This window comes from Dromiciops gliroides, chromosome 3, assembly GCF_019393635.1.
Source record: "Dromiciops gliroides isolate mDroGli1 chromosome 3, mDroGli1.pri, whole genome shotgun sequence".
Taxonomy (NCBI): domain Eukaryota; kingdom Metazoa; phylum Chordata; class Mammalia; order Microbiotheria; family Microbiotheriidae; genus Dromiciops; species Dromiciops gliroides.
Genome location: NC_057863.1, coordinates 262,258,902 through 262,276,316, shown reverse-complemented (window position 1 = coordinate 262,276,316; position 17,415 = coordinate 262,258,902). Strand labels below are relative to the sequence as shown.

Sequence of the window (17,415 nt, the reverse complement as noted above, 5' to 3'; positions counted from 1 at the left end):
ATATTTAAGAGAAAATTTTTTTTAATTATTAAAGCAGCTAAATAGACAGCATGTGTATTTTCAGTGGAATATAGTCAGAGTACCCCCCCCAAAAAATATGGACACAGGTGTGCACGTTCATTCTCATTCTCTCGTTCTCTCTCTCTCTCTCTCTCTCTCTCTCCTCCTGACTCCAAGTAAAAATTCCATGACATCATTTTTGTTTTAGGCATGAAGATCTCCCATGTTTCTTCCAACATTCCATCTTCCCACTGTTTAATTACAACCAAGTTCCTTCCAACTATACTGAGTCATCAGTATCTGGGACAAGTTTTATGGCTGCAAGATGAGTTGACTTTCATACAATGGGATCGAATGAGATCTTTCATTTGATAACTTATGTCACAGAACTTCAACAGGATCATAAGTTAGATAAGGTTTTCACCTAAATGAGGGGGAAAGAAAATTCCCTTCAAAATATGCTGCTAATATATAAGATTAGTGGAATGGTATGATCGTCACTGTGCACTAGGAAAGTCTTATTTGACAGCACTACACGGAAGGGAATGGGGAGACTGGCAGGGAGATTATTTTTAACAGTCCAGGCCAGATAGAATGATGACCTGAATGTGACCTAAAGTGATGGCTATAAGAAGAGTAAGAAGAAAATAGAGAGAACTGATAGGATTTAATGACTCGATTAAGGAAGGGAGAGAAAAAATAGTCAAAAACCAGTTAGTGAGACCAGATTTGAAATTTCAACAGCATAGGTAGTTTCTGGTATGGGAACTCCCTTCACAACTCACCAGTAATATATAGTGTTCAAGACTTACTAGGAACACTGAAAAGTTAAGTAACTTGCTTGCCCATCATCACAAAGCTAGAATATTTCAAAGAAAAGACTTGAATCTAGGGCTTCCTAACATCAAGGCTAGCCCTTAATCCACTTTATCCACTTGGATATAATCTTGTTTAGTCCGTGAAAACTGGGATGGAATACTACCCAAAAAAATGTATGTGAGTTTAACTAACTCACAAGGGTATCCTATGTAAGACTCAGGTTTCACCTATCATATTTACTTCTACACATAAAAGAATGTCTTCTGATGATAAGAAAAGTAACATATGTGCATGAAGAAAAGAACAACTGAGAATACTGTTTCTAAAGCTCTACATACACCCTACCTAGTTTGCTGAACTGGAGGTAATCAAGTCAACAAGCATTAAGCATTTACTATTTGTCAGGTATTCTGCTAAGTGTTGGAAATGGGTAATAAGCTAAAGTGTCATTAAATTGTAAAGTGGGAATAATTCCGTGGACAGTAAGCATCGTGTAGCATAAAATAATGAAAACTGATGTCCACAGTGAAGATTGTGAAGCACAACAAATTCTGAAGTGCCTTCTGAGGCAACAAATTAAATCAGGTTTAGCACAATGGTATGTATAATTTTTTGAAGATTCTAATTAATTCTTTGGAAATCAGTAATCTACACATTTGTCTATAGACAATACTGTGTCCTTGTTGACATTTACAAGTCAAGTCCCATGCAGTATTTTGGCATTTTTAATTTTTAAAACAATAGAAGAAATATTTTGAATTTGTTTCTCTCTGCTTTACTCAGATAAAAATGGAAGGAAAATAAAAGGCAGGTATTTCTATGTGATCAGGTAAAAATGTAAAAAGAAAAATTGTATTTTTTTAGAAAGGAAAACATTTTAAATAATGCTTCAAAAACTCTGTTATGGTTGTGTCCGGTAAGATGCTTTAAAACACCACCTCATACTTCTTTGGAATCGAGTTGTTTTAGAAAGAGAATTTTTATTAGGGCTTTTTTTTTTTTTATTATTATTAGGAAAGAGGTCTCACTACTAAAGGAAACACAAAGGAATGCAGAAAGCAGCATGGCAGTGGATAAAAAACTAGCCCTTAGAATCCGGACGTCTTGGGTTCAAATCCTGCCTATAACATCTACAAGTCACAATTTCACAGGCAGATATCTAAGACTCAGTTGCAGAACAGTTCAATCTGAATTGATTAAAGTAATTTCCTCACATGTGAGTTTACACCAACAAAATGACAAATCAAAACAAAAAAAAGAAAAAAGAAGTGGGAAAAAAACAAAACCCAACGACTCACCTCCAATTGAGGCCTAGCTCCAACCTTCCACTACATTACAAATGAGGATTTCACTGACTGCAATACAAGCAAAACCTAAATTTTTATAGAGGCCATACTATATTATTACACACACAAAAATCTATCCAGTAATATAAAATAATTTATACACATTATAAAATAAATACATTGTAATACTTAATATTATATACAGTGATGCAGTATGTGTATAAAGTAACAACTGTTATATGGCATACAGCATATGAAATATAACATTATTATATATTATGCAATCATGTTCTATGTGTACATGTGTGTGAAAATACATGTGTATATACTAACCTAGAAGACATACACACATATCCATACTATAATATATAATTATAGTCCCTGGCTGGGGTGGCGGAGTTGGAATACTCCTAGCTCCTCATTGCCACTTCCAGGTTCTCCCCTTTCCTCCATTCAGTAACCTCTCTTCCTTTGAGGTTCATGTTGTTCCTATCTACCACTCATTCAAAATCCTGGTAGCTGTTGTCTACAGACCCACAGGTGACTCCCCTTCCTTCCTCAGTAAGTTTGGTACACAGTTCACAATTCTTCTTTCCTCCCCAATTCCAGCCCCCATGCTAGGAGATCCCAACATACATACTGACTCTCCCTCAAATTCCCTAACCGTTCAGTTCCTTAACTCACTCACTTCCATTTAGATACTCCTCCACCCCACCTCAACCACACAAAAAGATGGCCATATCATTAATTTTGCCATCACCCACTGTCACAATTGATATTAAGGTAAACTCAGGCACAAAGTTAAAAGCACATTCAATTTACTGGTAAAGCTAGCAACAAAAAGACAGGGCAAATGAGGACAGAAAGCATTTTTACAGATAAAAGCTAGAAGGAAGAAGCACAGACAAGCCAAACAATATGATAGGGTTAACAAAGCATATAGCATCATAGATGGGAAAATAATATGACTGCCTGAAAATTTGGAATGCAAGGCTAGCAACCTTGTTTAAAAATGCTGACTGATGGGGCAGCTAGGCAGCATAGTAGATAAAGCACCGGCCCTGGATTCAAGAGGACCTGAGTTCAAATTCTACCTCAGACACTTGATACTTGCCAGCTGTGTGACCCTGGGCACATCACTTAACCCTCATTGCCCTTCCCCCCCCCAAAAAAAAGAGAAAGAAAGAAAGAAAAAAAAGAATTATCTTAGGGGGTAGCTAGATGGCACAGTGGATAGAGCACCAACCCTGGAGTCAGGAGGACTTGAGTTCAAATCCGGCCTCAGACACTTGACATTTACTAGCTGTGTGACCTTGGGCAAGTCTCTTAACCCCAATTGCCTCACACCCCCCCCCCAAAATGCTGATTGCTTTATGGAGCCCATCTGCATCCTGCAGTACTTGTTAGTGAAACAGAGACTTCTAGACACATACCTGTATCTTGCAAAGTTTGTTAGTCAGATAACAGGTCTCCCTCAATTGTTCATGGGTACTAAGATGTGTAGAGATAATATATTTCTTTAAATTAAAGTGATTTATGGGAGAACTTATCTCAGAAAAGAAGGCTGAACTCAATTCAAAGACAAAGAAAAAGAAAAAGAAAAAGATTTAGGTAGTTTTAAAAATACTGAATAAATTCAACTACAAATAGAATTACAAAAATAGCATCCATTAAGAAATGGAATCAATTTTACTTTCTCACCACAAATGTATCATCTCCATGTTCAAGAATTACAAAATTCCCTTGTTTTTTACCTCTCCCTCTGCCTTGTCTTATTAAGTCGCAATTACTCTTCTTTCTGTATGGTAACCTCCAATCCCTTGACCCTTCAGTTCTCTCCCAGGCCATATTCCCTGCACTAGCCATTGTCTTCTCTCCATTTTGACCCCTTGGTGAACCAATTAAACTCTATACTACCCTCCCCTCTTAAATCCCTAGCCCCCTTCTCTTATTGTCAATTATACCCTACCTAGCCTCAACCTTGGTTCACTCCCATCATTCATCTCCTTAGCTCCCATGCTGCTGAACGAAGGTGGAGAAAATCATGCAACCATTCTGACTGGGTCTACTACAAATTTATGTTCTTAATTGGGCCCTCATTGCTGCTAGGCAATCCTACTATACCTCCCTAATCAACTCATTATCCCACTCTCCACAGCAACTCTTCAAATTTTTTCATCATCCCTCCTTAAGCTTCCCGTGGCTTCTCCTCCCCCAGTCTCGGTGCTGAAATCCTTGCCTTGTATTTTACAGGGAAAAAAATGAGGTTATTCACTATTGAGCTCAATCTTCTACCCTCCTCTTCATCTTCTATCATGCCTTCTCCCACTATCTCCTCCTTCACCCCCCATCTCACATAGCCTTACTCCTTACCAACTCTAACTTCTTTACTTCTCCAAGCAATCTCATTCCATTCTGTCTCCTCCTACAGAACACCCACTCAGTCACCCCAAGTCCATCACTTATTTTTCATCTCTCCCTGTCTACTGGTGCATTCTCTATTGCCTACTAACATTCTCATGTCTCCCCTATCTTAAAGAAATTCTCACTTGTTTCATCCATCTCCACTAAATATCATCTTATATCTCTCATGTCCTTTGTAACTAAATCCTCTAAAAAACAATCTACAATAAATGCCTCAATTTTCCCTCCTCTAATTCCTTACAATCCATCATTCTACCTTATCATTCCAGCAAAACTGCTCTCTTCAAAGTTACCAATAATTTCTTAGTTGCCAATCTAGTGGCCATTTCTCAATACTCATTCTCTGCAGCCTTTGATATTGTTGATCACTCCTCCTTCATACTCTCTGCTCTAATTTTTCAGGATACCATTGTCTCCTGATTTTCCTCACACTTACTGACCACCCCTCAATTTCCTTGGCTAGATTCTCATCCAGCTCATGCCCTCTAACCATAGGTGTTCATCAGGGTTCTGTTCAGGGCCCTCCTCTCTTCTACTCTCCTTCACCTGGTGATCTCATCAGCTCTCTACGCTGATTATTCTCAAATCTACCTTTCCTTCCCCAACCTCTTCCAGCCTCACATCTCTAACTGTCTTTTAGACATCTCAAAGTGGGGGCAGCTAGGTGGCGCAGTGGACAGAGCACCGGCCCTGGAGTCAGGAGTACCTGAGTTCAAATCCGGCCTCAGACACTTAACACTTACTGTGTGACCTTGGGCAAATCACTTAACCCCAATTGCCTCACTAAAAAATAAAAAATTTTTTAAAAAATAGACATCTCAAACTGGATGTACAGAAGACATCCTAAATTCAACATGTCCAAAACAGAATTATCTCCCTATAAAACCTCCTCGCCTCCTAATTTCCCTATTACTGTAGAAGGCAACACCATCCTCCCAAACCCTCAGGCTTACAACCTAGGAGTTACCCTGGATTCTTCACTCTCTCTCTCTCACCTCTCATATCCAAGCTGTTGCCAAGGCCTATAGATTTCACCTCTGTAGCATCTCTCATTTACTCCCCTTCCTCGGCTCTGACACTGTCTCTCTCAGCTCTGGGCATTTTCTTTGGCTGTCTCTCGGCATGCCTGGAATGTTCTCCCTCATCAGCTTTGGGAACTGACTTCTTTGGCTTGCTTTAAGTACCACCTAAAAGTATCTTTTTCCAGAAGCCTTTTCCAATCCTTCTTAATTCTACTTTCCTCTCTTAATTATTTCCTATTTATCCTGTACATAGTTTGGTTTGTGTCTATTTGTTTGCATGTTGTCTCCTCCATTAGACTGTAAGCTCCCTGAGGGCAGGGTCTGTCTTTCACCTCTTTTTGTATCCTCAGTACTAAGCATAGTGCCTCACACATAATAGGTGCTTAACAAATGTTTGCTGATTGACTAACTGATATGAACATCAATATTATTATCAAAAGAGGCAGCATAGGGGCAGCTGGTGGCACAGTGGATAAAGCGCCAGCCCTGGATTCAGGAGGACCTGAGTTCAAATCCAGGCTCAGACACTTGACACTTACTAGCTGTGTGACCCTGGGCAAGTCACTTAACCCTCACTGCCCTGCCAAAAAAAAAAAAAAAAAGAGGCAGCATAGCATAATGGATAGGGAGCTGGTCCGGAAACCAAGTCCCATGTCTGACACATATTGGCTGTATGACTCTACTAGTCACTTCACAGAGAGGTGCCCAGAGCACACTAAGACTATAAATTGCAGAGAAATAAAGTACCAATCTACATTAGTAGAGAGAGTTTCCAAATCAAGGTTTTCCCTATACTAACCAAATCACAGGTGCAGTCTTTACTACTCTTCCCATTATTGTCTCTCACACACAAAAAAGTTACTTATTGCTTCTATGAACAGGAAGGCTTTTTGTGGTGGTGTAGGGAAGAGGAAGGGGTTTGACTTTTGCTTCTCAAGGTCAGTGATAGTGATTTACACATATAAATCATCACCTTTCATTCACTTGCATTAGGTCATAAAGTGGAGAATTTGGAAAGCAATAAAAAAAAAAAGATTGATCACCTGAGAAGTATAAATTAGCTCAGTGAAGCAAAAATTTTAATTAACCTGGATTTCTTCCCAAGATTGTCCCAAAACAATAAATATCAAAGCTATGAACACACATGGCATAAGCTGAAACCATATTAAATTCTTTTCAACAAATGGAATGTGGTAGTCAAGAAAATAACAGTTATGACATCATCCTACATTAAACATATAATTAATTCTAAAACATGACTCCTTTAAAAGTCTCTTCAGCAAAGTATAAAGTATGTACACACACCACATCATACACCCATTCAAACATGGGTAGTCCCATAAGAGTGAATTTCTACCTGAAAACACTTGATCAAGTTGTTTTTTGAGGCATATGATCTTTAGACTTTTGCACTGACAGGGGCAAATGTTTTCCGTATTTATACATTCTATTGTATCTATAATTCTGTTTTAACATTAATGTTCTGGCCCAACTTTTTCAGAGCCAGTCCTGCTATATATCTCCCAAGAGGTTCCAAAGTTCCCTCAGGGTTGTATGGGTCTCTTTTTTCTACTACAGTGGCTCAAGCACCCACAACTGGTATTCATCCATTTTTAAGGGGCCAGAGACTAATATTCCCTTTTTCTCAGCGGCACATGGCACATACACAAAAACTGACCATGTATTAGGGCACAAAAACCTCACAGTCAAATGAAGAAAGGCAGAAATAGTAAATGCATCTTTCAGATCATGATACAATAAAAATTACATGTAATAAAGAGCCATAGAAAGGTAGACTGAAAATTAATTAGAAATTAAATAATGTTATCCTAAAGAATGAGTGGGTCAAACAACAAATCATAGAAACAATCAATAACTTCATCCAAGAGAATGACAATAATGAGACAATATACCAAAACTTATGGGATGCAACCAAAACAGTTCTTAGGGGAAATTTTATATCTCTAAATGCTTACATGAATAAAATACAGAAAGAGGAGATCAATGAATTGGGCATGCAACTAAAAAAGCTATAAAAAGAACAAATTAAAAATCCCCAATTAAATACTAAATTAGAAATTCTGAAAATCAGAAGAGAGATTAATAAAATTGAAAGAAAACTAAAGAATTAATAAATAAAACTAAGAGCTGGTTTTATGAAAAAATCAATAAAATAGATAAACCTTTGGTTAATTTGATTTAAAAAAAGAAAACCAAATTACCAGTATCAAAAATGAAAGGGGTGAATTCACCACCAATGAAGTGGAAATTAAAGCAATAATTAGGAGCAATTTTGACCAACTGTATGCCAATAAATTTGACAATCTAAATGAAATAAATAAATGTTTACAAAAAATATAAAGTGAGCAGATTAACAAAAGAGGAAATAAAATCCTTAAATAAGCCCATTTTAGAAAAAAGAATTGACCAAGCCATCAATGAAGTCCCTTAGAAAAAATCTCCAGGGCCAGATGGGTTTACAAGTGAATTCTATCAAGCATTTATAGAACAATTAATTCCAATACTATACAAATTATTTGTTAAAATGTGAAAGAGTTCTACCAAATGCCTTTTATGACACAAATATGATCTTGATACTTAAACCAAGCAAAGCCGAAGCAGAGAAAGAAAATTATAGGCCAATTTCCCTAATGAATATCAATGCAAAAATTTTAAACATAATATTAGCAAGAAGAAGTGAGTGAGGCCATATCTTATCCAATCGAAGTGTATCCTTAGTGAATAGCCTTTCTATGCTATGGCTAAGTAAACTTTTTGTTTACTGTCGAATGACCTGCAAGTGCCTGATTTCATCCCAACATAGAACCTGAACTAACAGTGCTTCAGCCAGGTGCACTCTCAACATTTGTCATCATGAAGCAGCAACTTCTGCTGATTAATTTGGGGAAAAATTAATTTCATCTGTTTTATGTTTGTAATCTCTAACCAAAGTCCATGACACATGAGGTAGAGAGGTAAATCCTGGCAGTGAAAGTGCTCAAATACCCCAAAATGCTTAAAGAGTATTTTTAAAATTAAATTAGAGAGGAAAATACTAGAAAACAGGTTTTTAAAATGCAAAATTATGTTTTTATATTGATTAAACATATCTTAGATATCACATAAATGTGCTATTCCAAATACTTCTGCAAAATATCTCAAAGTGAGACAGCACAAAAGGAGAAAAAATAGCCTAGAGTAAACTCTACTTCTCAGATTTTTCTTTGACAAGAATTCATTTCTTCAGGGGTTATTCTGAGAAGCCTAATTTAATGAGGCAGTCACTAGATCCATGACCACCAATTCATTAAAATATAAACCTTGTTGAAGCCTTAAGATGAAACAATTTCCTAATCACTACCACGTTCTTCTAAAATAGGAGAGGGGGTCTCTTTCCTTGTTCACTTTTTTTTAAAAACTTATTTGGTAGCACTTATCAGCATCATACTACATATTTTTATTCACATTCTTTTCTGATCAACTTTTATCCAGAATCTTACCCATCTAGAAGACTCATTGTGGATGAAGTCACTTCAGCAAACAGAATTATTTTTCCTAGTTGCTTTGTCTGCAAATTTTTTCGATAGATTTCCAGGTTAAAATGTTCTTCTGTTTCAAATTCCTCTGTTTCAGTGATAACTGGCATGTGAGATGGGGTTACTTCCAATTCTGGTTTATAGGATGAAACAAATTTAAGGCTCAGCTTGCTAAATGTCATTACTCCTTCAGGATCCACATTTCTTTCAAGCCACTGCATAAAGGAAACTCGGACTTCCTGCATTAAAAGGGAGAAATGAAAAGGTCTAAATCATTTCAATTCAACAAATAAGCCTGTACTAGGCACTGGAGATAACAAAAATTATTTTTTAAAATAGTTCCTTAAAAAGATTTAAAATCAAGTAGGAACCAGATTATATTTTTAAATGATTATCATTCTTCACGACATCAGTGGATCTGTGAAATTCACTGAAGGGGGCATTCCCTCTACCAATTCCATTTGTAACCTATCGATGCTTTTCAATGTTATGTAAGTTGTGTCCATTTGTCTTCCACAGAGGGATGCCACAATAGGCTGAAGACTTTCCTTTAGGTTTTTTTTAACATGTAGTTCTTTATCAGTATAGCACTCAAGTTTTAGCAATACTTGTTATGGTTTCTCTCCTTTACTGATACTTCCTTGATAATATCTTCCATGCCACTTCTAATACATAAAAGCGATCACTGGTAATATGCTACAATCTACTGACATACAACATAAACTGCTCTATTTTCCTTTGGAAATGACTTCCCCGGGGTCATACAACTACTAAGTGTCAAATGTCTGAGACCAGATTTGAACTCATGTTCTCCAGATTCCAGGGCATGTGTTCTATCCACTGTGCCACCTAGCTTCCCCCATTTGACTCTTCAGAAACTGACTTGCAACCATATAAATAACTGTACCAAGAGAATACTGGTATTAAAAACAGGATTTGGGGGGCAGCTAAGTGGCACAGTGGATAGAGCACTGGCCCTGGATTCAGGAGGACCTGAGTTCAAGTCCGGCCTCAGACACATGACACTTACTAGCTGTGTGACCCTGGGCAAGTCACTTAACCGCCATTGCCCCGCAAAAAAACAAACACCAGGATTTGGAATCAGAGCATCTAGAGATGATTGGAAGTACAAATTCTCAAATTGTACAGCATTTTCTTCCATCAGTTCTGAGCAAACCTCACTGACCTTCAATAGTATTCATCTAGGATATGAGTACTGATGGACTAATTCAATAGGCTGCCTATCAAAATGAAGTTTATAATCTAAGCAACAGATATTCTTCAGCCATTTGCTTTATCTTATGTGGATTATTAGTCCAATCTCTTTTGAGTCATCATGAATCTTACTGAAGAGGCCCTGGGGCCTCTGGAGCTTGATGCAATCAGCACAATGTCACCTCAAAACAGGACCAAACAGAGAGCTTTACTATGAAGAGTCCCTTTGCTATGTGAAGTCTGTACTGGATGTTCTGGAGCAGCTAGGTGGCACAGTGGATACAGTGCTAGGGCTGGAATCAGGAAGATTATCTTCCTGAGTTCAAATATGGCCTCTTCTGTAAAATGAGCTGGAGAAGGAAGGAAATGGCAAACCACTCCAGTATCTTTGCCAAGAAAAACCCAATGGAGTCACGAAAGTCAGACATGACTGAACAATTGGATGTTCTCCACAATGGTGGCGAAGACCTCTGTTTTGCACACATCTCTATTATATCTCTTAGTTAACATTGATAATCAGAGGACTATTGCACAAAGTTAGGCAAATGAGAATATGAGTGAGGTACAAAGTGCTATGAGAGATTAAAGGAGGGAAAAATAGAAAAAGATCCTTTGCACTCAGAATGAGGTAATACTCAACAAGAACCAGGACAAGGTTTATACGGCCAAGATAATATTTAAAAATTGCACTCCCTGTTGTTATGATACATTAGAATGATAGCATAATCGGTTTAGAGATGAAAAAGGGCTTTGCTGGTCAGTGAATCCAAACCCCTTGTTTTACAGATGAGAGAACTAAAGCATAGATCACAAAGCTAATAAGTGTCAGACATGACTGAAACAACTCAACAGCAACAAAAGTGATGTCAAACTCACAGGGGTCACTAGACTAAACATGGAGATCCCTCCAAGGGGCCTATTAAGTTAGGAGTTTTTTATGTAATATTATCTATGTTTTATTATATTTTTATTTCTTTTATTAAATATTTCCCAATTGCGTTTTATTCTGGTTTTTGCTCTACTCTGGATTGTCGTGGGCCACATGTGGGCCATGTGTTTGATGTCTATGAATTAGGTTATCTACCATTTAATCTGAACATCACGTATATATCACTTCTGTTCTGCCAAGACCTCTTCCTTTACTGCGCCTACTCAATGGACACAGATTTAGAAACATCACAGAATAAAAACTCAGAACATCTTTAGGCTTTTGGCAATTAAATGAACATTAGTAAATCTATTTCTGGTCCTGATTCACTGATGTAATTTATAAGCAGAGGCAAGTAACAATCATCTGGATTGTTGTAAAACTGTTTAAAAGCAGTAGTCATCTGTTTTTATTCATTTCCCCAATCATGTTTTATGTTTAAGCACTATGAATGAAAGTAATTGTCAGGGTGGGCTGCAAGAACATCTACCTGCTCTAGAAATTAACTTCTCTCTTCCACACAGTTGCCAAAATGCACCAGTTTAACTGTTATTCCTCTGCATAAGTCTTTAGTAACTCACTGTTACTTCTAGGACAAAAAACAAAATGTTTTGGTAAGCCTGATATTTAAATTCCTCTCCAATTTGACTCCATCTATCTTTTTTGTTTTTGCTTAGAATAACAACAACAACAAATTTCCTGTAGACTTCTAAATATGTCATACAAAAGATTCATAACCTTTTCTTAAAGGGAAGTTTCTACACTTCATGGCAAAAATCACAGTTATTATTAGTGAGAGCTATGCTATTTAAATGTTCTCACTTTTGTTCCAAGAACCAATCATGAGGGCAAGCTAGGTGGTAAAGTGGATAGAGCACCAGCCCTGGATTCAGGAGTACCTGAGTTCAAATCCGGCTTCAGACACTTAACACTTACTAGCTGTGTGACCCTGGGCAAGTCACTTAACCCCAACTGCCTCACTAAAAAAACCCAAAAAACAACAACAACAAAAAAAGAACCAATCATGAATATCTAGTCTAAGGAGTTAGATTGGCCCAGAGGGGTATCAATTAGTACAATTAGCATTTCCATTTTTTTTTTTATAAAAGCCCGGGGGTAGGGGCAGCTGGGTGGCGCAGTGGATAAAGCGCCAACCCTGGATTCAGGAATACCTGAGTTCAAATCCGGCCTCAGACACTTGATACTTACTAGCTGTGTGACCCTGGGCAAGTCACTTAACCCCCATTGCCCCGCAAAAATAAATAAAAATTTAAAAAATTAAAAGCCCCAGGGCAAAAGTAGCCCACAAAACTGCAAGGGGAGTGGCCCGAGGGGGGAATATTTTTATAGCTAACCCTGATGATTACTTTTATTCACAGTACTTAAAACATGATAATGGAAATGAATAAAATAAGATAGACTACTGCTTTTAAACAATTTCAAAATAATCCAGGTGATACTAATGTCCATTATATTGCCAAAGACCTGAAAATGTTGAGTTTTTATTTTGTGATGTATCTAAAGCTCTGTCCCTTGCAAAATAAACAGAAAGTAAGAAGTTACCCATCAACTAGGGAATGACTGGATATAAAGTGCATGAATATAATTAATTTAAGAAAAATATGGTTTCAGAGAAACATAGGGAGACTTATATGAACTGATACAAAGTAAAGTAAAAAGAACCAAGAGAACAATTGATATAACAATGATGTGAAAAAAAATACTTATGAACTTTGATCAATTTAATGACCAACCACAATTCCAGATTATTGTTAATGAAGTATATGCTACCCGCCTCCTGACACAGACTCAAATTGCAGAATGAGACATACATTTTGAGTATATAATCAATATGAGAACTAGTTCGGCTTGATTTTGCATATTTGTTACAAGAGTTTTGGGTTTTGGGGGGAGAGATGGAAGGGAATGTGGGGTTAATAGGAACCTCCTCCCCCAAAATGAAAACAGAAGGAAAATGAGAAGAAACCACAAAAACCATGAAAATTTGAAAGTTCCATATTGAACTTATGACACACTTAGAAAGAAAACCAAGTTCTAGCTGAGAGACTGACAATTTTATGTAAGATTATCTGTCCTGCAATATATATTTTCATTATAGATGGAATATGCATTTAATTCTATTTTTGTAAAGTTCAGAATAAAAAATAAATGGAAGAAAAATAAAGAGACAGCTTTTAGAATAATTCAAGTGAAAGGTGATGATGGGCCTGAACCAAGGTAATGGTCATATGAATGTCCCAAAGCAACCACTTCTAACTGTACCAGCACAAGGTATCTTCTGCCTCCTGCCAGACCAATCTCCCAACTGGGATTTAAAGATCCTCCAGTGCAAAGTAAAGAACCATTCTTTCAAATTGAGTCCTACCATCTCCTACTACATATGTTCTGAGAGAGTAGAGGAACGGTGCTCACCATTCAATGGTAAATATTCTGACACCTGGTCACATCCTACTGACTCTAAACTCCTCTAGATGACCCATTCCACACCTCCTATCATCTAATTCCTCATTCCCAACCCCCTCAACTCTCCCACCCCAAAGATGCATCCTAACCACCTGGCCCTTCCACTGTGTTCTCTGGAATGTCTGTTCCATAGGCAACAAATTTCCCTTCATCTGAAATCATTTCCTCTTCTACTGCTTCCATGAAACAAATTTCCTTCCCCGATAACACAGCTCCCTGGCTACCCTTTCCTGTAGCGGATATTCTCCACTCATTCTCTTAAGATCACTGATGGGAGAGTTGGAACACTCCTTGACCCTTAATGTCATTTCCAGTTTCTCTCCCTTTCCCCATCCCTCAGTAACCTCTTTTCTTTTGAGGTTCATACTATTAATATCTATCAGCCAATTAAAATCCTGGTAGCTGAGGTGAACTCAAGATGGTGGAGGAAAGGCAATGACTCACCTGAGCTTTCCCCAAGACCCTTCCAAATACCTTCAAATAATGTCATAAGACAATTCCTAAAACAGCAGAACCCACAAAAGGACAGGGTGAAATAATTTTGCAGCCAAAGACAACTTAGAAAGTTGGCAGGAAAGGTCTGTCACACCAGGGTGAGAGTGAAGTGCAGTCCAATGTAGGCTGCACCAGCTCAGTCACAGTCACATCCCCAGCAAACCAGGAGCAGGCCTTGGGAACCACTGAATCAGCAGCTGCAGCAACTGCTTCTAGAACCCTTAGCCCACAGACAGTAAGGGGGTTGAACAACTGACCAGAAGGAAATCACGGGGGTCTCTTTGCTAGCACTGAGGCAGGACTCTGTTGCTTTGCCCACACTTGAATCCAGGTACCAGGCTAGGGTGGCAGTCCCAGGGTGGGGAGGAACACTAGCACACTAGCAAAAAAAGCAGGCTTGAAGTCACTCACAGACCAGAACACAGGCCAGGAGAGTAGAAAACACACCTCTCCTTAGATCATACTACCTTGGAAGAACTGAAAACTTACAGATCCTTAAAAGTATCTCTGAAAACAGCTGAACAAAATACCTGAAGCTTGGGACAGTGATCCCTCCACCCTGGAAGCAGAGCCCTAATTTAACAAAGAGTTAAAAGTCAAGAAACAAGCTGGGGAAATGAACAAACAGAAAAAAATTCTGACCACAGAAAGTCACTATGGTGACAAGGAAGATCAAAACACACCCTCAGAAGAAAAATGCTAGTAGCCACTACCTACAAACCCACAGGTGACTTTCCTTCCTTCCTCAATGAGTCTGATACCTATCTTATAAATTTTCTCTCCTCCCCAACTTCTGCCCTCATATGAAGAAACTTCAACATTACATACTGATTCTCCCTCAAATGCCTTAACCACTTAATTCTTCAACTCACTCACCTCCCAGGAGTTATTCCTCCACCCAGTCTCAGTCACACACAAAGATAATCATACCCTTTATCTCTCCATCATCTATAAATGCACCACCTCTATCATCCTGAATCCTGAAATCCCCATATCCAACCATAATCTATTGGTTTATCCACCTCTCCCTTTGCCTTTCCTTATAAAGCCCTACTCTTCGTCTGCACAGTATCCTCCAATCCCTTGACAACTCAATTCTCTCCCTGGCCATTTCCCCTACACTTGCCACTCTCCTCTTTTTTCTATCTTGACTCCTTATTGAACCAATTCAACTCTACACTGTCTTCCGTGTTTGAAACCCTGACCCCTTACTGTATCTCCTATCACACCCCACAAAGCCCCAACCTTGGATCACTCCCATCAATCATGGCCTTCACTCCTACACATGTGCTGCTGAATGAAGGTGGAAAGAAATCACACAACCATTCCAACTGGGTCCGTTACCCATTTATGTTACATAACTTCAACTGGGTCCTCACTGCTGCTAAACAATCCTACTCTACCTCCCTTGTCATCTCACTATCACACTCTCCACAGTGGTTCTTCCAACCTTTTTGCCCCTCCTCAACCTTCCCATGGCTCCCCCTCCCTCCACCCTTCTAGCTTAATGTCATTCACCATGAGTTCTCCTCTCCTTTTCCTTATATCCTGTCACTCTGCCACTATCTCCTTCATTCCCATCTCACATGATGAAAAACACCTTATTCCTTACCAAGGTTAATCCCTCTACTTATTCAAGTGATCCCACCCCATCCTATCTTTTCCAACAGATGACCCGTCTGTCATCCCCAATCTTTCATTTATTTTTAGTCTCTTCCTCTCTATTGGTTCATTTTCTACTGCCTACAAATATGTCCATTTATGTCTCCCCAACCCTGGAAACCCCTCAACTGATCCTTCCATCACTGCTATTATCCTGTATCTCTTCTGCCCTTTGTCGCTAAACTCCTCAAAAAGGCCTTCACTTTCTCTCATCACTCTCTTCTTAATCCCTTACAATCTGGCCTCTGACCTTAGCATTCCACCAAAACTGCTCTCTCCAAAATTACTAATGATCTCCTACTTGCCAAATCCAATGTCCTTTTTGCAATCTTCATTCTTATTGACCTCTCTGGGGCCTTTGACACTGATGATCATTCTTTCCTTCTCAACAGCTCGTCTCTAGATTTTCAGGACACCATTCTCCTTTGGTTTTTCTCCTACCTCTGACTGTTCTTTCTGTCTCCTTTCTGTCCGCTGGATCCTCCTGCAGATCATACCCTCTAAGTATAGCTGTCCCTCAGGGTTCTGTCTTGGGCCCTTCTCTTCTTCTATGCTGCTTCACTTGGTGATCTCAATGGCTTTCATGCATTTACTACCATCTCTACATTGATGATTCTCAAAACTACCTAGCCTGCCCCAATCTCTCTGCTGATCCCTAATCTCACATCTCCAACTGACTTTTAGTCAAATCAATTTGTATGTTCAGTAGATATGCTTTTTTTTTTTTTTTAGCGAGGCAATTGGGGTTAAGTGACTTGCCCAGGGTCACACAGCTAGTAAGTGTTAAGTGTCTGAGGCTGGATTTGAACTCAGGTACTCCTGACTCCAGAGTTGGTGCTCTATCCACTGTGCCACCTAGCTGCCCCTTCAGTAGATATCCTAAACTCAACACGTCCAGGATAAAACTCATTTTATCTTTCCACCTAAACCACACCCCCCTTCCCTATTATTGTAGAGGGCAACACCATCCTCCCAGTCCCTCAAGCTCACTCACATCTTGTGTTCCTCACTATTTCTCCCCCACCCTCATCCAATCTGTTGCACAGACTTATGCATTTCACCTTTGCAAATATGCCCCCTTCTCTCCTCTGACATTGCCATCATTCAAGCTGAGATCATCATCGCTTCAGATCTGGTTTACTGCAATAGTCTGCTGGTGGCTTCTACTGCCTACTTCTCTCCTACCTTTTCAGTCTTCTTACAATTTACTCTCAAAAAGGTATTCTTTGATCCAGTGACACTGGTCTCCCGGTCATTCCACAAACAAGACCCTTGATTACTCAGCTCTGGGCATTCTTTCTGGACATCCCCCATACCTGGGCTCCTCTGCTCCAACTACTGACCTCTCAAGCTTCCTCTAAGTCCCAACTAAAATCCCAACCTCTCTTAATTCCAGTGCCTTCCCTATGTTAATTATTTCTTATTTATCCTGTATATAGCTTGCTTGTATATATTTGTTTACATGTTCTCTCCCCCATTAGATTGTAAGTTCCTCAAGAGCAGAACTGTTTTTTGCCTTTGTGTGACCCCAACATTTAGCATAG

At 38.7% G+C, this 17,415-nt stretch overlaps 1 protein-coding gene across 2 annotated transcripts in view; it reads right to left on the bottom strand.

Annotated features, from left to right (window-relative positions):
• The window catches only part of HLCS (holocarboxylase synthetase), a 235,821-nt gene that overhangs the window by 141,660 nt on the left and 76,746 nt on the right, over window positions 1-17,415 (bottom strand). For both annotated transcript variants that reach the window (XM_043992886.1, XM_043992885.1), the window contains exon 6: window positions 9,052-9,326. In XM_043992886.1, coding sequence (XP_043848821.1) covers window positions 9,052-9,326 — 275 coding nt within the window. The remainder of the gene's footprint in view (window positions 1-9,051; window positions 9,327-17,415) is intronic.